Consider the following 17,745-nt stretch of genomic DNA (forward strand, 5'->3'; position numbering starts at 1 on the left):
TTTAGAAATGAATAAATAAGGCAAACGTTACACAACCAATGATCTGAAAATAAACAGGTCATCTATCTCGGTAAACGTTTTATTTAAACCTATACATGGTGAACAAATACAGGACAGGAGCTTATTGCTTTCACAAGTGGTCACCCTTGGTGTCTGTATGCTGTGTCAGTGTCTTGGAGTCCCAAGTTTTAATGTTGTTATGATTAAAAGAGCCCTAGATTTTTGGTTGTCAACTATATGGAGACAATAGTACTCCCCCTTGAAAACTTGTTTCTTATAATTAAGATCCTGCATACTTCTAAGCTAGAGAATGATTCCATTAGTGGTACCCAGCCAAGGCTGGCCATACATTATACAATTTTCATGTCCAATTTTCCTTTAGATTTACAAAAAACATATAATATGAGGTCAAACCTAAACACTTTCAGATTGTATGCAGTCAGGCAGGCCCTTGCACTACATAGCTGAAGGTACAGCTAAAAAGGAAATTGGATAAGAAAATTGTATAATTTATGGCAAGCTTAACGCAAGTCTGGACTAAGATGAAGGCAATACAAGGATTTCAAGGACTATGTCAATTTTCTTGTAAAGACTGTGCCTCCTCTGGTCTACAGTGTTCTTTGCTAGCTCCAGATGGTCAAGCACAGACAACAGGCAGTCATACTTTGAGCAGTCCCGTCTACTATGATTAGGTTTTCCTACTTACCTAGAACCCATTCTACATAGTGACTGGTAGGAGGAAGGAGGCATGTAGACAATAGCAGAGTTGTAGCACAACATGAGAAAGCTCAGCACTTCAAACCTGCAAGAACATAAAAAATATAGTTTATGACACATGCAACTAAAGCTGGCCAAAGACTGCTAGTTTTTGTAATTCAGCCAGAGAGCTGAAGAAAAAAGGGTACTGAGATTCCTTTATTCACATCCAGGACATTGTATTCTGACAGTAGGACTCCACGTTGTCATACAAAAGATTTCCAGCATGTCTGTTTGACAAAGGGTCAATAAAACAGTCAGGCCCCGTACACACGACCGAGTTTCTTGGCAGAATTCAGCCAGAAACTCGGTCGGAGCTGGATTCTGCCGAGAAACTCGGTCGTGTGTACACTTTTCAGCGAGGAAGCCGACGAGGAACTCGTGGGGCCGAAAAGAGAACATGTTCTCTATTTCCTCGTTGTTCAATGAGGAAAGTCGGCCCGCCGAGATCTCGGCGGCTTCCACACTGAACACGACGAGGAACTCGATGTGTTTGGCACGTCGAGTTCCTCGGACGTGTGTACGGGGCCTCAACTGTCAAGCAGGGACAGCCACGCATTAATCACAATTCGGCCAATCCCTGCTAAACTGGACACATTTCGATCCTTCTATAGCCAGAAATCATCAGTTCAGCAAGTTCTCTTCCCACTAGAGTCCTTCTTACCTGTTTTGTGCTGTAAAGGTTTCCCTCTGGGGGTGCAGATCACTGTAAACAACCCTGATGAGATCATGCTGACTCAAAGCTCCCTCAGTCAAAGCCATAGACCCTAATGATGATGGCTAACCAAACCATTGGAATCATGAATGAGAAGATGCACAATGGAAAGAGAAAAAGAGAACATAACATAAAATATGAGGGTGAAAAAAACATAAAAAAATCATCCAATAAGCTCAAATGTAAATGATGCCCTCTATCAAAAGATATTATACAGAATACAATATAAAAAAAAAAAAAAAAAAAAGGAACTTTGACTTATCTGTATTCGATATCTTGAAGTACAGTAAAAGACACCGACAATTTATTCATACACCACGGGTTATAGGCTCATAGGCAGTGAAGGCACATGGCGAGACGGAGGAGAGTTAATTTGTACAGTGCCAAGGCTTTTGCAGACTGAGACAATGAGCTTCTAAATGTTAGCAAGCATGTTGCGTGATGCCTCCATGTTCAATATAGTGACAATATGGGGGATAAATGACTTCCATGGCTTTCTCCAACACTACCTCAACGTTCACTTAATTGCCTTCTGATTTTGCATCCTCTAGGACTGGCATTTTAGGGTCCGACTATGGTTAAGAAACAGGAGTAAGAGAAAGGAGGAGGGCTTTTCTGAGCCCTGGACAAAGAAGGTTGTATTAAGGCCATAATCTGACCAAGAAATTGTGACATGAATGCAGAACATTCTGCTTGTCAAGTTGGCTGCTTGTTGAATGCCTAAGATAGAGCTAGAATCAGATTCTGAGGCCGGTGTTAGATTTGTTATTGCTTTGGTGCAAGGGACGTATTGCCACTCTAAGAATGAGTGTTGTGTGGGTTTAGAACAAATATTTGCTTGCTATTTTGAATTGGCTCCTTTTTGCTTGGTCTCCATCATAGGTACAAGGAGAAGGGAGGTACTCCCCCAGGCGTACTTACAAAGAAGAGTTTTCAGAGATAAGGTAAGGGTGCCCGTGGGGAGTACACGATAACCCAAGTAACCATCCTGCAACAAATCCTTGTGGCAAAAAGGAGAGAGGAAGCATCCGAGTACCTTACAAGGGCTCTAGGTGAAACTAGCATTAAAGTGTGTGACCAGTGGTGTGATGCAACACCTGGTCATCCAAATGGGACTGGGCTCTAAGAGGTTAAAGTTTAGTGAAAGTTTTAGTAAAAGTAAGATTGAAAAGCTTGCACTGTGAAATGAATACAATCCAATCATAGTCCTTTTTATACAGCAACGATCAGAGATACAGGGTGACCCTATCCTACCTGTCCACAACACTGGACTGCATACAAAGTTCAGGCTTTGCCCTTCACAGTGGGAACACCTCTAAAGGGATCTTCAGGGACTGGGTTCTATGATGATGGAGCACGGCCATGGACCTATATAGCACCCTCCAGCTAACTCAACATGTCGCAACAAGTGCGAAGGTGAGCAACTCACACAAGATTCAGTGCCCAAAGCAATATTACAAATGTCCTCACTGCATAAGGCGCAGGCACAGGTTCAAAGGTTTTACCAAGCTTGCATCAATCCAGATACACTGCTCTTGTGTAGACCTTAGAAGACAGGGGAGATTTTAGAGAAGCATTACATAAAAGTAACAAAGAAAAAAGAACTACTGAAGCGAAGGAGGTCCATCACCTTCAGACACTAGCAAAAAAACGAGGACTGGCGGAGTGGGATAGGACTGGGTGAGGCAGGGGGTCTGTCCTTAAAGGATTGCCAGTGTCCAATCGCCAAGCTTAAAGGGGTTGTAAAGGTTCGATTTTTTTTTTTTTAAATAACCAACATGTCATACTTACCTCCACCGTGCAGTTCGTTTTGCAGAGTGGCCCCGATCCGGTTGTTCTGGGGTCCCCTGGCAGCTGTCTTGGCTCCTCCCCGCTAAAGCTAACCCCCTCAGGGAAGCTCTTTCCTGAGGGGGTTAGCTTGCGGGCGTGCTACCGTGTCATGCACTTGGCGTCCATAGACAGTTCGGCCCCCCGGCGGCCGATTTATTGGATGTGATTGACAGCAGTGGGAGCCAATGGCTGCGCTGCTATCAGACTCCATCGAGAAGAGGACGCCGGGGGACGCATGCAGCAGGTGAACGGGCTCAGGTAAGTAAAACGGGGGGGCCAAAGACAGCGGATAGGATGACTAGGATGCATTAAGGTGAAAATGCACAAACCTTTACAACCCTTTTAAAACCCATGGGGGCAGATCCACAGAGCGAGTACGCCTGTGTATCTACTGATACGCCGGCGTACTTTCAAATTTCCCGCGTCGTATCGTTGTTTTGAATCCTCCAAACAAGATACGACGGCTTCTGGGTTAGATCCGACAGGTGTACGTCTTCGTACTCCTTCTGATCTAAGATGCAATTCTTCGGCGTCCGCTGGGTGGTGTTCACGTCGTTTTCCGCGTTGGGTATGCAAATTAGCTATTTCCGACGATCCGCGAACGTACGAGCGGCCGTCGCATTTTTTTACGGCGTCTCTAGTCAGCTTTTTCCGGCCTATAGTGAATGCTGGTATTTCGTCACGTATAGTTAGACTTGCTTTGTTAAGTATGGCCGTCGTTCCCGGGTTTCATTTGAAATTTTTTTTTTTTTTTTTGCGTAAGTCGTCCGTGAATCGAAATGTACGTAAGTCATGTCTATGTTAAAAAAAATGACGTCCTCGTGACGTCATTTAGCGCAATGCACGGCGGGAAATTTAGGGACGGCGCATGCGCAGTTCATTCGGCGCGGGGACGCGCTTCATTTAAATGAAACACGCCCCCTAATCGCCGATTTAAATTGCGCGCCGTTACGCCGCTTGAGATACACTACGCCGTCGTAACTTACGGCGCAAAATGTTTGAGGATTCAAACTAAAGCAAGGCAAGGTACGGCGGCGTAGCGTATCTCATATACATTGCGCCGGGGCAGATCTTTGTGGATCTGCCCCATAGTTTATAAGTAAGTTGCCTGTGTCTATAGTTAGTAAGGGTTAAGAAACAAAAAAACAAGTCCTTCTAGTTCAACCAATATAAATAAACAGACACGCACAAATAGAAATCCTCAATCTACACAATCCCAAAACCGCAGTTGATTCCCCAAGAGGTTATCAGATATTTCCTGGATCATCTACCCCTTGTATTGTCTAAAACAATCTACGGAGCCGGCCAGAACCAAGTCTCGAGGCTATTCTACATTTTCACATCTCCTACTGTGAAGCAGCCTTTCTGTATTTGGAGGTCAACTCTTTCCCTCCAGACAGTGTCGCCTTGTCCTTGGTGACAACCTTAAAGCGAATAACATCAAGTTCACTAAATTGACCTCTTATGTATTTACAGATGTTGATCATATCCACCCTCAATTACCTCTTCTCAATAGAGAATACATTCAGTTCAGCAAGTTTTTCCTCATAGCTAAGCTCTTCTGTGCCTCTTATCAGTTTGGTTGCTCTTTACACTTTCTCCAGTTTCCCAATATCCTTTTTGTGAACTGGTGCCCAAAATTGAACTGCATTTTCCCGATGGGGTCTTACTAATGATTTCTTTAGGGGAAATTTTTCTCTCTAAAGTTTATACCTCTTTAACCACTTAAGACCCGGACCAATATGCAGGTTAAGGACCTTGCCCCTTTTTGCGATTCAGCACTGCGTCCCTTTAACTGACAATTGCGTGGTCATGCGACGTGGCTCCCAAGCAAAAATGGCGTCCTTTTTCCCCACAAATACAGCTTTCTTTTGGTGGTATTTGATCACCTCTGCGGTTTTTATTTTTTGCGCTAGAAACAAAAGTAGAGCGACAATTTTGAAAAAAATGCAATATTTTTTACTTTTTGCTATAATAAATATCGCCTTATAAAAAAAAAAAAAAAAAAAAAAATGTTTTCCTCAGTTTAGGTTGATACATATTCTTCTACCTATTTTTGGTATAAAAAAAAATTCGCAATAAGCGTTTATCGATTGGTTTGCGCAAACTTTATAGCGTTTACGAAATAGGGGATAGTTATGGCATTTTTATTAATATATTTTTTTTACTACTAACGGCGGCGATCAGCGATTTTTTCCGTGACTGCGACATTATGGCGGACACATCGGAAACTTTTGACCCATTTTTGGGACCATTGTCATTTTCACAGTGAAAAGTGCTATAAAAATGCACTGATTACTGTGAAAATGACAATTGCAGCGAAGGGGTTAACCACTAGGGGGCGCTGTAGGGGTCAAGCGTGACCTCATGTGTGTTTCTAACAGGGGGCGGGGCTGGACGATTGACGTCAGTGATCGTCGTTCCCTACATCAGGGAATAGACGATCACTGACATTGCCACAGAGAAAAACGGGGAAGGTTTGTTTACACAAACCGCGGGTCCCACAGGCGCGCCACGGCTGTGCTCTTAAAGGGGATGTGTATATATACGTCCATGTGCCCAGCCGTGCCATTCTGCCGACGTATATCGTTGTGCGGTGGTCCTTAAGTGGTTAAATACAATAAAGTATTTTGCTTGCTTTAAGAACTGCAGCTTGACACGTATGCGGTTATCATGTTTATAATCTACCAGAACACCCAGATCCTTCACCACCACTGATTCCGCTGTATGATGCATGCATGTTTTTAGCCCCCCAAGTGCATAACTTTACATTCATTAACATCAAACCTCATTTGCCACAGTTATGCAACTTGTACATTGAGGTCTGAGGTCTGCTTGTATGTTGGAGACATCCTGTAAGGACATTATTCCATTACATAGCTTGGTGTCATCTGCAAATACTAATCCCAAACAACCAAACATTTATGAATATATTAAAAAGTAAGGGACCCAGCATTAAACCTTGGGATACACCATTAATAACCTTAGACTAGGGTTGTCCCGATACCACTTTTTAAAGGCCGAGTACAAGTACCGATACTTTTTTCCAAGTACTCGCGCCGATACTGATTACAATACTTTTTTTTCAATGTCATGTGACAGTTTGACAGATGGGGACTGATAGGTGGCACTGACAGGTGGCTGGCACTGATAGGCGGAACTTATGGGCACTGATTGCACTCATAGGTGGCACTTGTGGGCACTGATAGATGATACTGAATGCACTGATAAGTGGCACTGATAGGTGGTACTTGTGAGCACTAATAGATGGCACTTGTGGGCACTGAAATGTTGCAAAAAATTACCAGATTTATAAAAATAAAAATAAAAAGCTGGGTGTAACAAGATGTCTGCTGCTGCTTATTGCAGCCTAGTGCAGGGTGTACCAAGATTGGTGTAGGGACGTTCACCGATCCTGATGCGGCTGCCCTACACCCCTGCCAGCTTACCAATGCAGGTGAGGACTCGCTCTCCGCCCCCGCAAACCTTCCACCGACTCTGCCCGCCCCCTCTCTAGCCAACTCCGCCTGCACTCTCCATCCACGACTGTCCGCCCTCTCCAGCCAGACTCCGCCCGCACTCCCCCACCCTCTCCAGCCACTGACTCCTCCCGCCCTCTCCGGCCACTCTACCTTAAAAAAAAAAAAAAAAAGTATCAGGTGAAGCATTGGGAACATTTGCACGAGTACAAGTACTCGCGCAAATGCTCGGTATCGGGACAACCCTACCTTAGACCATTCGGAAAAAACACTGATCTGTGAATACGGTCTTTTAGCCAGTTTGCCATCCATTTTTAAAATAAGAATTTTCCAAGCCTGTAGACTTTACTTTACATATTAGCCATGTGTGGGAAACTGTGTCAAATGCTATTGCAAAATCCAAGTATTCTATATCAACAGCAACCTCCTTTGTCCAAGTTGGTGCTTACTTCCTCAAAAAAAGAAATCAGATTTGTTTGACAACTTCTGTCTTTTGTGAATCTATGCGGACTATTGCTCAAGATATTATTTTCCAACAAAAACTCTTCTATGAAGTCTGAAAGGTCTTTGTTACCTACATTAGTGCTTCACCTTAATTCCCAGCCCTTGCTTTTACAAGGCCAAATACAGCAAAAGTGAAAACAATAAAATAAATCACATCGCAAAGGAAATCCATTTGCAAACATACATCAAACTGCAATTAACGCTGCATCATCTAACAGTGGATGTTTGCGATAATAAGTAGATCATTATGTAAAAACCTTTCCAGACACCAATTTGTCAGACAAGAACAGTTTTGTTTTATAATGGAGGATCAATGAACCCTTTTAAGAAGAAGTTTTTGTTGTTCTCCCTTTTTATCTCCTACTACTCAGTGTTTCACAAATTTAAGGTGGATGCAGCAAAAGCCAATTTTAGCAATATCTTTTTTCTTTAATCACCAGTTGGTGCCAATTCTGACACTTCTCTCATACATGTAAAAATCTATATATATTTTTTTTTTACGAAATACTTCGAACCCCCAAACATATATTTTCTGAAAGCAAAGAGAAAATAATGTTAGCAGTTTCAAATTTTTATATATTTCCGCTTCTTTCTTTCTTCTAAAATACACACAGTATAATACCCATTGTTTTGTGAAATGTAAAAGATGATCTTACATCGAATAAATGGATACCCAACATGTCACGCTTTAAAATTGCATATGCCTGTAGAATGGTAACAAACTACAGTATTAAAAAATCTCCACATGCGACGCTTTGAAAGCCTTTACAGGTTACCAGTATAGAATTACATAGGAGGTCTGGCGGCTGAATTGACAGTCACGACAATACCTCGCATAGTGCGATTACCATATACATACGTGTGCGGGACTGACTTTTGAGTTTGCTTTTGCGCGTGATTGCGTTATTTTAATTTTTTTTTATTTTACTTTTTCCCCCTTTAATTTTTTGTTGTCATCAGACTGCAGGAGACTGACTGAGGTCTGAACTTTAAAGGGGGAATTGCTTTTACTTATTGATGGAGTCATCATTCAATACCCTTTGTGAAGACGTTCTTCTAAATAAAGCTATTTGGTTACGTAAAATCTGTCTAGTGTTTGAAGAGGCTAGTTTTTAGTGGACTGGTGCATACTAGTCCACTCATCATTCTATATGACTGACAAGATCCCAAAAGGTATCACTTATCAGTAGTAATTCAAAGACTTTTCTCTTTTCAATGAAGCAGAGAAAGCTCTGTGACTGGAGGCAGTCCGATCATGTGATCTGTCAAAGTCACATGAACAGGCTTCTCCCCCTGGCTTTTTATTTTGTTGAAAGAAATTTAGCTCAGTTTTTCTGCGAGTACCAAAGCCGAAAGAATCCAAAGCACATTTGTAAAGCACAGCGCTGTGCTTGCTTGTTTCTTTTTTGAATTTAAAGTAGCAGTATGGCTGCTGTGAAGATTTTTCTTTTTTTTTTCTTTTTTTTAGAGACCCGGGCAGGCATTGACGGTAAAACTCTGGTAGCTTTAGCGGCGCTTTACCATCGTTTTAGCGGCCGAATGAAGGGTTTAATGCGCCCGTGTAGCGGCACTGCTAAATCACTTTGGAGGCACTTCGGCAGCAGTGCCCATTTTTTCCCTTATCATTAGGGTTGTCCCGATACCGATACTAGTATCGGTACCGATTCCGAGTATTTGCGGGAGTACTCGTAATCCCGCAAATACCCCCGATACCCAAATAGAATACTCCCCCCCCCCCGTCACGCCGCAACCCGCCGCCGTTACGCCGCTTCCCTGCTACCGCCGACTGTGTAATACGCGCCGGGAACATTACAGCTTTGAATAGCTGTAATGATCCGCGCCGCGCATAGACACTCCCCCTTGCTCGGGTGAACTGTCCAATCCCGAGCGAGGGGGAGTGTCTATACGCAGCGCGGCGCCAATCATTACAGATATTCTAAGCTATAATGTTCCCGGCGCGTATTACAGGTAAGCGGGATATGGGGGGATGCATGGCTGCATGGGGGGGACACATGGCTGCATGGGGGGGATGCATGGCTGCATGGGGGGACGACACATGGCTGCATGGGGGGGGACACATGGCTGCATGGGGGGGGACACATGGCTGCATGGGGGGGGGGGACACATGGCTGCATGGGGGGAGACATGGCTGCATGGGGGGAGACATGGCTGCATGGGGGGAGACATGGCTGCATGGGGGGAGACATGGCTGCATGGGGGGAGACATGGCTACATATGGGGGGAGACATGGCTACATATGGGGGGAGACATGGCTACATATGGGGGGGGGACATGGCTGCATCTGGGGGGGACATGGCTGCATCTGGGGGGGACATGGCTGCATCTGGGGGGGACATGGCTGCATCTGGGGGGGGGCATGGCTGCATCTGTGGGGGGGCATGGCTGCATCTGTGGGGGGGGGGACATGGCTGCATCTGTGGGGGGGACATGGCTGCATCTGTGGGGGGGACATGGCTGCATCTGTGGGGGGGACATGGCTGCATCTGTGGGGGACATGGCTGCATCTGTGGGGGACATGGCTGCATCTGTGGGGGACATGGCTGCATCTGTGGGGGGGACATGGCTGCATCTGTGGGGGGGACATGGCTGCATCTGTGGGGGGGACATGGCTGCATCTGTGGGGGGGGACATGGCTGGATATGTGGGGGGACATGGCTGCATTTGGGGACACATTTAAAAAAAGTATCGGTATTCGGTATCGGTGAGTACTTGAAAAAAAGTATCGGTACTTGTACTCAGTCCTAAAAAAGTGGTATCGGGACAACCCTAATAATCATGATAATAAAAATGGCTATTGGGGCACCATTGAGCCGTTTCACCAAAAAGGGAACTTTGTTTTTTTATTTATATAAAAAATGTTTTAAGTCGGCAGCTACCAATACTGTAGCTGATGACTTTTAATGAACATTTACCAGTCCAGGAGTCCAGCGCTGTCTTCACCCAGGGTGGTTCTTTGCTGGTCAACGGGCCCCCCGGTGCTGCCATCTTGGCTGTGGGAAGCTGGCTATGACCTCCTGCTGTCACAGCCAGCTCCCCACTGCATGCACGAGAAAAAAAGAGAAAAATACTTCCAATGATGGCAGAGGAAGTGGGTGGGGGGAGGAGAATGAGTAGAAGTTTCACTTTTAAGTGAAGTTTGTACAATACCCGATTTTAACTTCTAGACCAGTGGTCATCAATCCTGTCCTCAGGGCCCAGTAACAGGCCAGCTTTGCAAGATAACCAATTTGCTGCTCAGTGATTGCAGTATTCTAGTCTGCATAGCCCTAAGGTAATCAAAAACCTGACCTGTTAGTGGGCCCTGAGGACAGGGTTGATGACCACTGTTCGAGACTGTAAGCTCCAACGAGCAGGGCCCTCTGATCCCTCCTGTATTGAATTGTATTGTAACTGTACTGTCTTCCCTGATGTTGTAAAGTGCTGCACAAACTGTTGGCGCTATATTAATCCTGTATAATAATAAATACTCAAAATCAGTTGCATTGACTGTGATTCGCACCAAAGATGTGGAATGTAGGATTTTTGGTGCACTTTCAGAAAACTTGTAACCTAAGAGAAGTCAAAGGAACCACGGCAAAAAATGCATGTAAAATGCACATATACTGTGACCAAAACGCAGCACACCAGTGTGGGCCTGTAGGGAAGCTGCCGCTCCAGGTGAGCACACCTAGGGTAATCACTTGTCCACTCAGGAACCAAAGGGTGCCGGAAATGGGCAGGATATGCAAAGGGAGGAATATATGGACAGCCGCACTCCAAAGTCTTAAAAAGACGTGCCCTTTATTGGGTAAAACAAAAATGCACTACAGGTACCAGCATACAGTGGGAAAACAGCTGACGCGTTTCGCATTGAGCTTCAATGCTTAGTCATAGCTACCACTTCATTGAAGTTCAATGCGAAACGCGTCAGCTGTTTTCCCCACTGTATGCTGGTACCTGTAGTGCATTTTTCTTTTACCCAATAAAGGGCACGTCTTTTTAAGACTTTGAAGTGTGGCTGTCCATATATTCCTTCCTTTGCATACTAGTGTGGGCCTGGCCTAAAATAGTAGATAACAAATCAGATCCTGACTGTGGCGTCAACATTTCTGAATAAACCTAACACACAAAAAACAGACAGTGTGAATGTTTCTCTGGTTTATTTTAAATATATAAACCGTGGATATGCTTTCTTTGACACACAGAACAGATATATATTGCTCCTTCCTACTTACCTCATGATATATTGAAGGCTTTGATAATGATGGTATAGTAAATGACAGTACTTTATTGTTTCCATCTTTGTCAGCAATTTCCTATAAAGCAGGGAAACAATGTCATTAAACGGGTGTTCCACCCAAAAAATAAAAATAAAAATTAAAAAACCATCAGCTACAGATACTGCAGCTGCTGGCTTTTAATAAATGGACACTTACCTGTCCTTGAGTCCAGCGATGTCGGCACCCGCAGCTGATGTTTCCATCAGCTGTTGGGTGCTGCCGCTGCCATTGCGGGTAAGGTTACCCGGCAGTGTAGCCTTTCGGCTTCACAGCAGGAACCCTAGTGCGCATGCGCGAGGCCGCTCCTCTCTCCTACTGGCCCGGCGGCCGGGGGAGGAGGAAGGAGACCCACGCTGATGGCACGGGCCACGGCCCAGACTCCCGGAAGCGGGAAAGGATATCCGTCAAAGACAAGTATCCTGTCCCCCCCGAAAAGTGGCAATTGTGGGGGGAGGAATCTGATAAGCGCAAGTTCCACTTTTGGGTGGAATGTCGCTTTAAGTACAATTAGCAAGTAAGCGTTGAAACTTCTGTATGTGCCGTATTTATTGTTATGGGGCAATAAGACTGCCCTTACATTATGTAAATGTGTAGACAGCATATTTAATGTGCACTTTGCCAAACATTGATGATTTTTTGTATTACAGCAAAACTAAGAACTGCACATGAACAAAAACGCAGACAAACACAGAATTTTTAAAGTGACTCTGTCAGAGAAATGCGCTGCCATTACAAGCCTCCCTCAAGAAAATGCTTGTTGTTTGGGGTCAGTGCTTCTCGAGTCAAACCTAGAATAAATATGCTGTAAACAAATATCAGAAAGTGATGAATTCCTTATATCGATTGTTCCAGATCAGTGACGCAGGAAGTTCTGAAGCCAATCCATCGGCTGAAAACCAGGAAACTGGCATTTTCAGGAGAAACATTTTAATATATGTACAATTTTAGACACCGTTTATGGCACATACTTTTAATATACATTAGTATTACATAATATTGGAACAGCTTTAAAAAGATAAGTTCACCTTTTTACAAAAAAATAATAAATGCACATCTTTTTGCGGTTAAAAAAATGTGTATTCATTTTTTGTAGTGGGAGCCTGTAAAGCATTGCACCAGCGATCAACAGATCGCTGATGCCTAGTAGGTCTCCTTCACACTGTCAGCGTATATGCTTGCCCATACATCCCGTACGGTGCTGAATATGTGTGTTTTTTTTTTCGCTTTCTAGTTTTAGTGTTTCGTATACTTATATTGTAGATTTTTTTTCTTGTATAAAAAGGATTTAAGATGTTACTTTGATCATTATATTTCTGGAAAGTTTATAATTATATTGACATCTAACTGTAATTGAAAGATTGGATTGCACGATTGTTGGTATTGTAAAAGAAATGTCTAAAACTAGTAAAAATTATTGAAGAACAAAAACAAAGCACTTCCTGAAGAGGCCATCAATTGGGCAAGGTAAATGCCATAAGCATAAAAAAAGGTCCTTACCAGATTGTAAATTCCCAACAAAAGAGCTTCAATACAGCCATTGCTCTGCCGATCGCGGCTGGCAGTGAGGCGCAGGTAGATGGAAACCAACTCCGGCAAGAATTGCATGGTAAACCTCTTCAGGCGCACTTCTGAGCTGCGATAGAGCTCAAAAAGCTGGTGGCAGATTGGTTCCAGAAGCTGACAATATAAAAAAAAAAAAAAAGAGAAACATTTGTGATACAATCACATCTGATATAACAAAAGGAAAACGTAGAACAGAGGAAAAAAATACAAGCAGTACACTGGACTCTCAAGCCTCCCCCCCCCTAGTGTGAAAGCCTGAGCGCCTTGAGGAGATTTAGTTCACATTTGTAGCACTATACAAGTTACTCACTCACTCGTACTGGGGCGGTGCGCTTGCAGGACGGGAAAAAAAGTCCTGCAAGCAGTGTCTTTGGGGCGGTGCGGGAGTTGTAAATACACTGCTAATAAACTGCCCCTGCTATTGAAATCAATGGGCATCGATTCAGCAACGACGCTTTTTGGGCGCGTTTAACCCCTTCTTTGGGGTTATAAGCGTCCGTAAAGCGCCACTAAAACTAGAAGCGCTTTACCGCTAATGCGGCTGCGCTACCAGTGTGAAAGGGGTCTTAAATAAAAGGTAAGAATTTCACCACTTTCTATTATAGGAGTATAAAGTGCATCTACAGCAAACATTTTTGTAGTTTATTTTTAAAGCTGTGTCCACACTCGGAAGATTTGTCCTAATAACCATTTGTCACTTAGTCTGAAAGTAAAAATCACAAATTTTGGAGTTGTCATTAGAGAAGGAACATCTTCGAAGATGCAGGAGGGAGAGGCTTGTACTGGGGAACGGATTAGCCCAATTTGCTAGCAAGTTTAAAGGCCCTTTTTAAAAGGTTAATAAAAAAATTGTAAATGAAAAAAAAGGAAAAAAGCTGCAAGTATGAATTTAAAAAACCTACTTTTTTTTATAACACTAGGTTATTCAAGCGTTTGTTACCCCTGCACTTCATATTCCTGATATGTGCCTGCTGTATAATGTTCTTGTATGAGAAAATATTTTGTTCTTTGTATTGCTTCCTTAACCACTTAAGACCCGGACCAATATGCATGTTAAGGACCATGCCCCTTTTTGTTTTGCGATTCGGCACTGAGTCGCTTTAACTGACAATTGCGCGGTCGTGCGACGTGGCTCCCAAACAAAATTGGCATCCTTTTTTCCCACAAATAGAGCTTTCTTTTGGTGGTATTTGATCACCTCTGCGGTTTTGATTTTTTGCGCTATAAACAAAAATAGAGCGACAATTTTGAAAAAAATGCAATATTTTTTTACTTTTTGCTATAATAAATATGCCCAAAAAAGAAACATTATTTTTCCTCAGTTTAGGCCTATACGTATTCTACTTATTTTTGGTCAAAAAAAAAAAAAAAATAAAAATATCGCAATAAGCGTTTATCGTTTGGTTTGCGCAAAATGTATAGCGTTTACAAAATAGGGCATAGTTTTATTGCATTTTTATTAATATTTTTTTTTTACTAGTAATGGCAGCGATGTTTTTCGTGACTGCGACATTATGGCGGACACATCGGACACTTTTGACACATTTTTGGGACCATTGTCATTTTCACAGCGAAGAGTGCTATAAAAATGCACCGATTACTGTAAAAATTACAATGGCAGTGAAGGGGTTAACCACTAGGGGGTGCTAAGGGGTTAAGTGTGCCCTAAGGGAGTGATTCTTACTGTAGAGGGGTGTGGCCGTAAGCGTGATGTCACTGATCGTCGTTCCCTATATCAGGGAACAGATGATCAGTGTCACTGCAACACAGAAGAATGGGGACCGTTCTTGAGCTCCTGTGACCGATCGCGGGACACCGGTGGCGATCAAGTCCCGCGGGCGTGGTCACGGAGCACACCGGCAGCGATTGGGTCTGCGAGTCCTGCGGCTGGGCTCTCAAAGGCAATGTACAGGTACATGCCTGTGCCCAGCTGTGCCTTTCTGCTGAATATATCGGCGTGAAGGGGTCCTTAAGTGGTTAATGTGAAATCCCTGGTGTTCCTGCCAGTTCCTCTGCTGTTCTATAAAAAAGCTGTCCACACTAGGCAGGAGAGCACAGCGTGGTCAGTTCTCTAGCTATGCTGGCAACTCTGTGTACTCTATCCTCCAATGATCAGATTTGTCCTGACACGCCCCCACTGCACAGCCATTCACTGGGAAGCTCAGTGTGTTGCTGCTTTTCCTCCCAACCTATGCAGCTGAGAACAAAAGGGCACGTGATCACTTATAAAAAAAAAGGGGGGGGGAATGTATTTATAAATAATTTTATACCTATACAAAAATGTTTTGCCTTTCAATTATATTTTAAACTGAATGGGTTGTTTTACAAGGTGATAGTTTACAGTCACTTTAATGCCACTTAGAAAATTGGTTATGCTGAACTGCCTCACAAACCAATTTATGTGAAAATGTATGCCACAGTTGGGATTTAAAAACTGAACAAACCAAACTAGAATATAATAGATTCACATTATGCACCATCTATGCAATGTGCTAGGAATCTGTGTCAGCCAATATCTATCTGTGAACAAATCAATTTAAATTATATCCACAGTGCACTCCAATGTAACGGAACTGATAGAAGCAATAATGTTGGAGTGTAATGAGCTGTCTGTGTACAAAGTTGCCTGCTTCATCCTCAGCTTCATTGGTAAAATATCAAAGCTCTTTCATTGTCTCTGCTAATGACCCACGAGCTCCCACAGGGCATCTGCAGTAGCGTGTTTGATGTACAAGTTAATGTAGGTTGTAAAGGAGTGATGATTTTGCAATATTCTTGTCTGCTCCTAACTCACCATCACTTCAGTTCAGTGTAGATGCTAGAATACCCCCTTTAAGAGATTATACTCAGTGTGGATACTGGAATATTCTTACCTAAGAGCCGGTTCACACTGGGGCGGCACGACTTGCGGAGCGACTCGGCAAGGCGATCTGCACACGACTTCAGAGACGACTTGCAAAATGACTTCTGTATTTTTTTACGTTGTGCTGTATACATTTGTTTATCTTTTCTACATAAAGAACTGGTTCTTTCGAACAAACTGAGATCTACTGAATGTTATTCCTCACAAACATTATGTGGAATTAGAGTGGTAAACCTTTATGAGCGCAGAATTCCTTTTTGTTGTAACTGTATTTTGGTGGTGCTTCTAGGTACCTGGATTTCTGCAGCACGGATCGTTTACAGCCCATACGAGGGTCTTAAATATTATATTGGACTATAGTGTTAACCCATAGAGCGCCAGTGAATCTTTTTTGTATCAATATATGCTTTCTGTATTGACGTCAATGCAAGTCGCCCCGAAGTCATCCCGAAGTGGTACAAGAACCTTTTTCCAAGTCGGAGCGACTTGAGTTGCTCCTATTAGAACGGTTCCATAGTACAAAACGGAGCGCGACTTGTCAGGCGGCTAAGTCGCCTGACAAGTCGCCCCTGTGTGAAACGGCTCTAGTTTAAATTTAGTTATAAAATATCCCCTGAACATTCACCTAAAAAAACAATATTTACTGTAGTTATACTCCATTAGGAAAAAAAAATAAAAAAAAAAATAATAATTCAGAAACAAGCATTACATGTAGAGAAAAAAAAAGGAGGTCTCTGAAGGCAATACTCTGGGGAGTGCAACTGCACTTTGCAAGGTCCACAGTCTTTTTTTTGCCCTTAGAAAATCAACCTTGTAGGCTTTTATGAAGTTGGGTTTAGGAAAAAAAAACGCCAAGAGCTCCTAAACTCAAGTTTAGAAGCTGTAGTGTACATGAGCCCTAAGTTTACGGAGCCTGATAAGCAATAAATTGAGAATTAGTTTACTTTACTGTTTTTTTAAGCATAGACAACACCACAGATTTCTGACACATATGTTAGATGATCAGGCAGCACCACCAGATATTTAAACAAGTTCAATTTTGATTACAACCTATAGAAGACAGGAGTAAACTGTGGAACAAGTCATTCAATGGAGAGGGATTTATTTAAAGGGGTTGTAAAGGCAGAAGTTTTTTTTAATCTTAATGCATTAAGATAAACAATCTCGTGTGTAGCAGGCACCCCCCAGCACCCCCCTAATTACTTACCTGAGCCCCATCTCTCTCCAGCGATGTCCACAAATGTCTAAGCCATCCGGGACCCTCCTCCCAATTGGTCGAGACACAGCAGCAGCGCCATTGGCTCCTGCGGCTGTCAAAGTCAGTCAGCCAATCAGGGGAGAGAGGGGGTGGGGCCGGGGCTCTGTCTGAATGGACACACGTGACTCAGCTCCAGTGCCCCCATAGGAAGCCGTTGACTGTGTGGGCACTCGATAGGAGGGAGGGGCCTGGAGCAGCAAAGAGGGACCCGAGAAGAGGATCCAGGCTGCTCTGTGCAATACCAACTGCACAGAAATGAGAAGTATAAAAAACATTTTTTTTTAAATAACAAACAAGAGACACTTTACAATCACTTTAAAATGGAAAATAATATATGTTTTGGGTACATGACAGTTCACTGTTCTAAAAAAACATGTTAAATCAACTACAGGAACACTAGTTAAACCAGCTTGTTTCTTCTGTATTGTGGAATTGCTGGCACAGGGTCATTTAACAGGAGGGTTACATCTGCATAAAATATTGGAACACATTGTGCT

At 43.2% G+C, this 17,745-nt stretch overlaps 1 protein-coding gene across 3 annotated transcripts in view; it reads right to left on the bottom strand.

Moving 5' to 3' along the window:
• FAM126B (family with sequence similarity 126 member B) overlaps positions 1-17,745 on the bottom strand; it is a 155,080-nt gene that overhangs the window by 27,061 nt on the left and 110,274 nt on the right. For all 3 annotated transcript variants that reach the window (XM_040357206.1, XM_040357205.1, XM_040357204.1), the window contains 4 exons: positions 13,062-13,241; positions 11,520-11,600; positions 1,421-1,536; positions 707-802 (listed from right to left, as the gene is read on the bottom strand). In XM_040357206.1, the coding sequence (XP_040213140.1) occupies positions 707-802; positions 1,421-1,536; positions 11,520-11,600; positions 13,062-13,241 (473 nt within the window). The remainder of the gene's footprint in view (positions 1-706; positions 803-1,420; positions 1,537-11,519; positions 11,601-13,061; positions 13,242-17,745) is intronic.

Source organism: Rana temporaria, chromosome 6 (assembly GCF_905171775.1).
Source record: "Rana temporaria chromosome 6, aRanTem1.1, whole genome shotgun sequence".
Taxonomy (NCBI): Eukaryota; Metazoa; Chordata; class Amphibia; order Anura; family Ranidae; genus Rana; species Rana temporaria.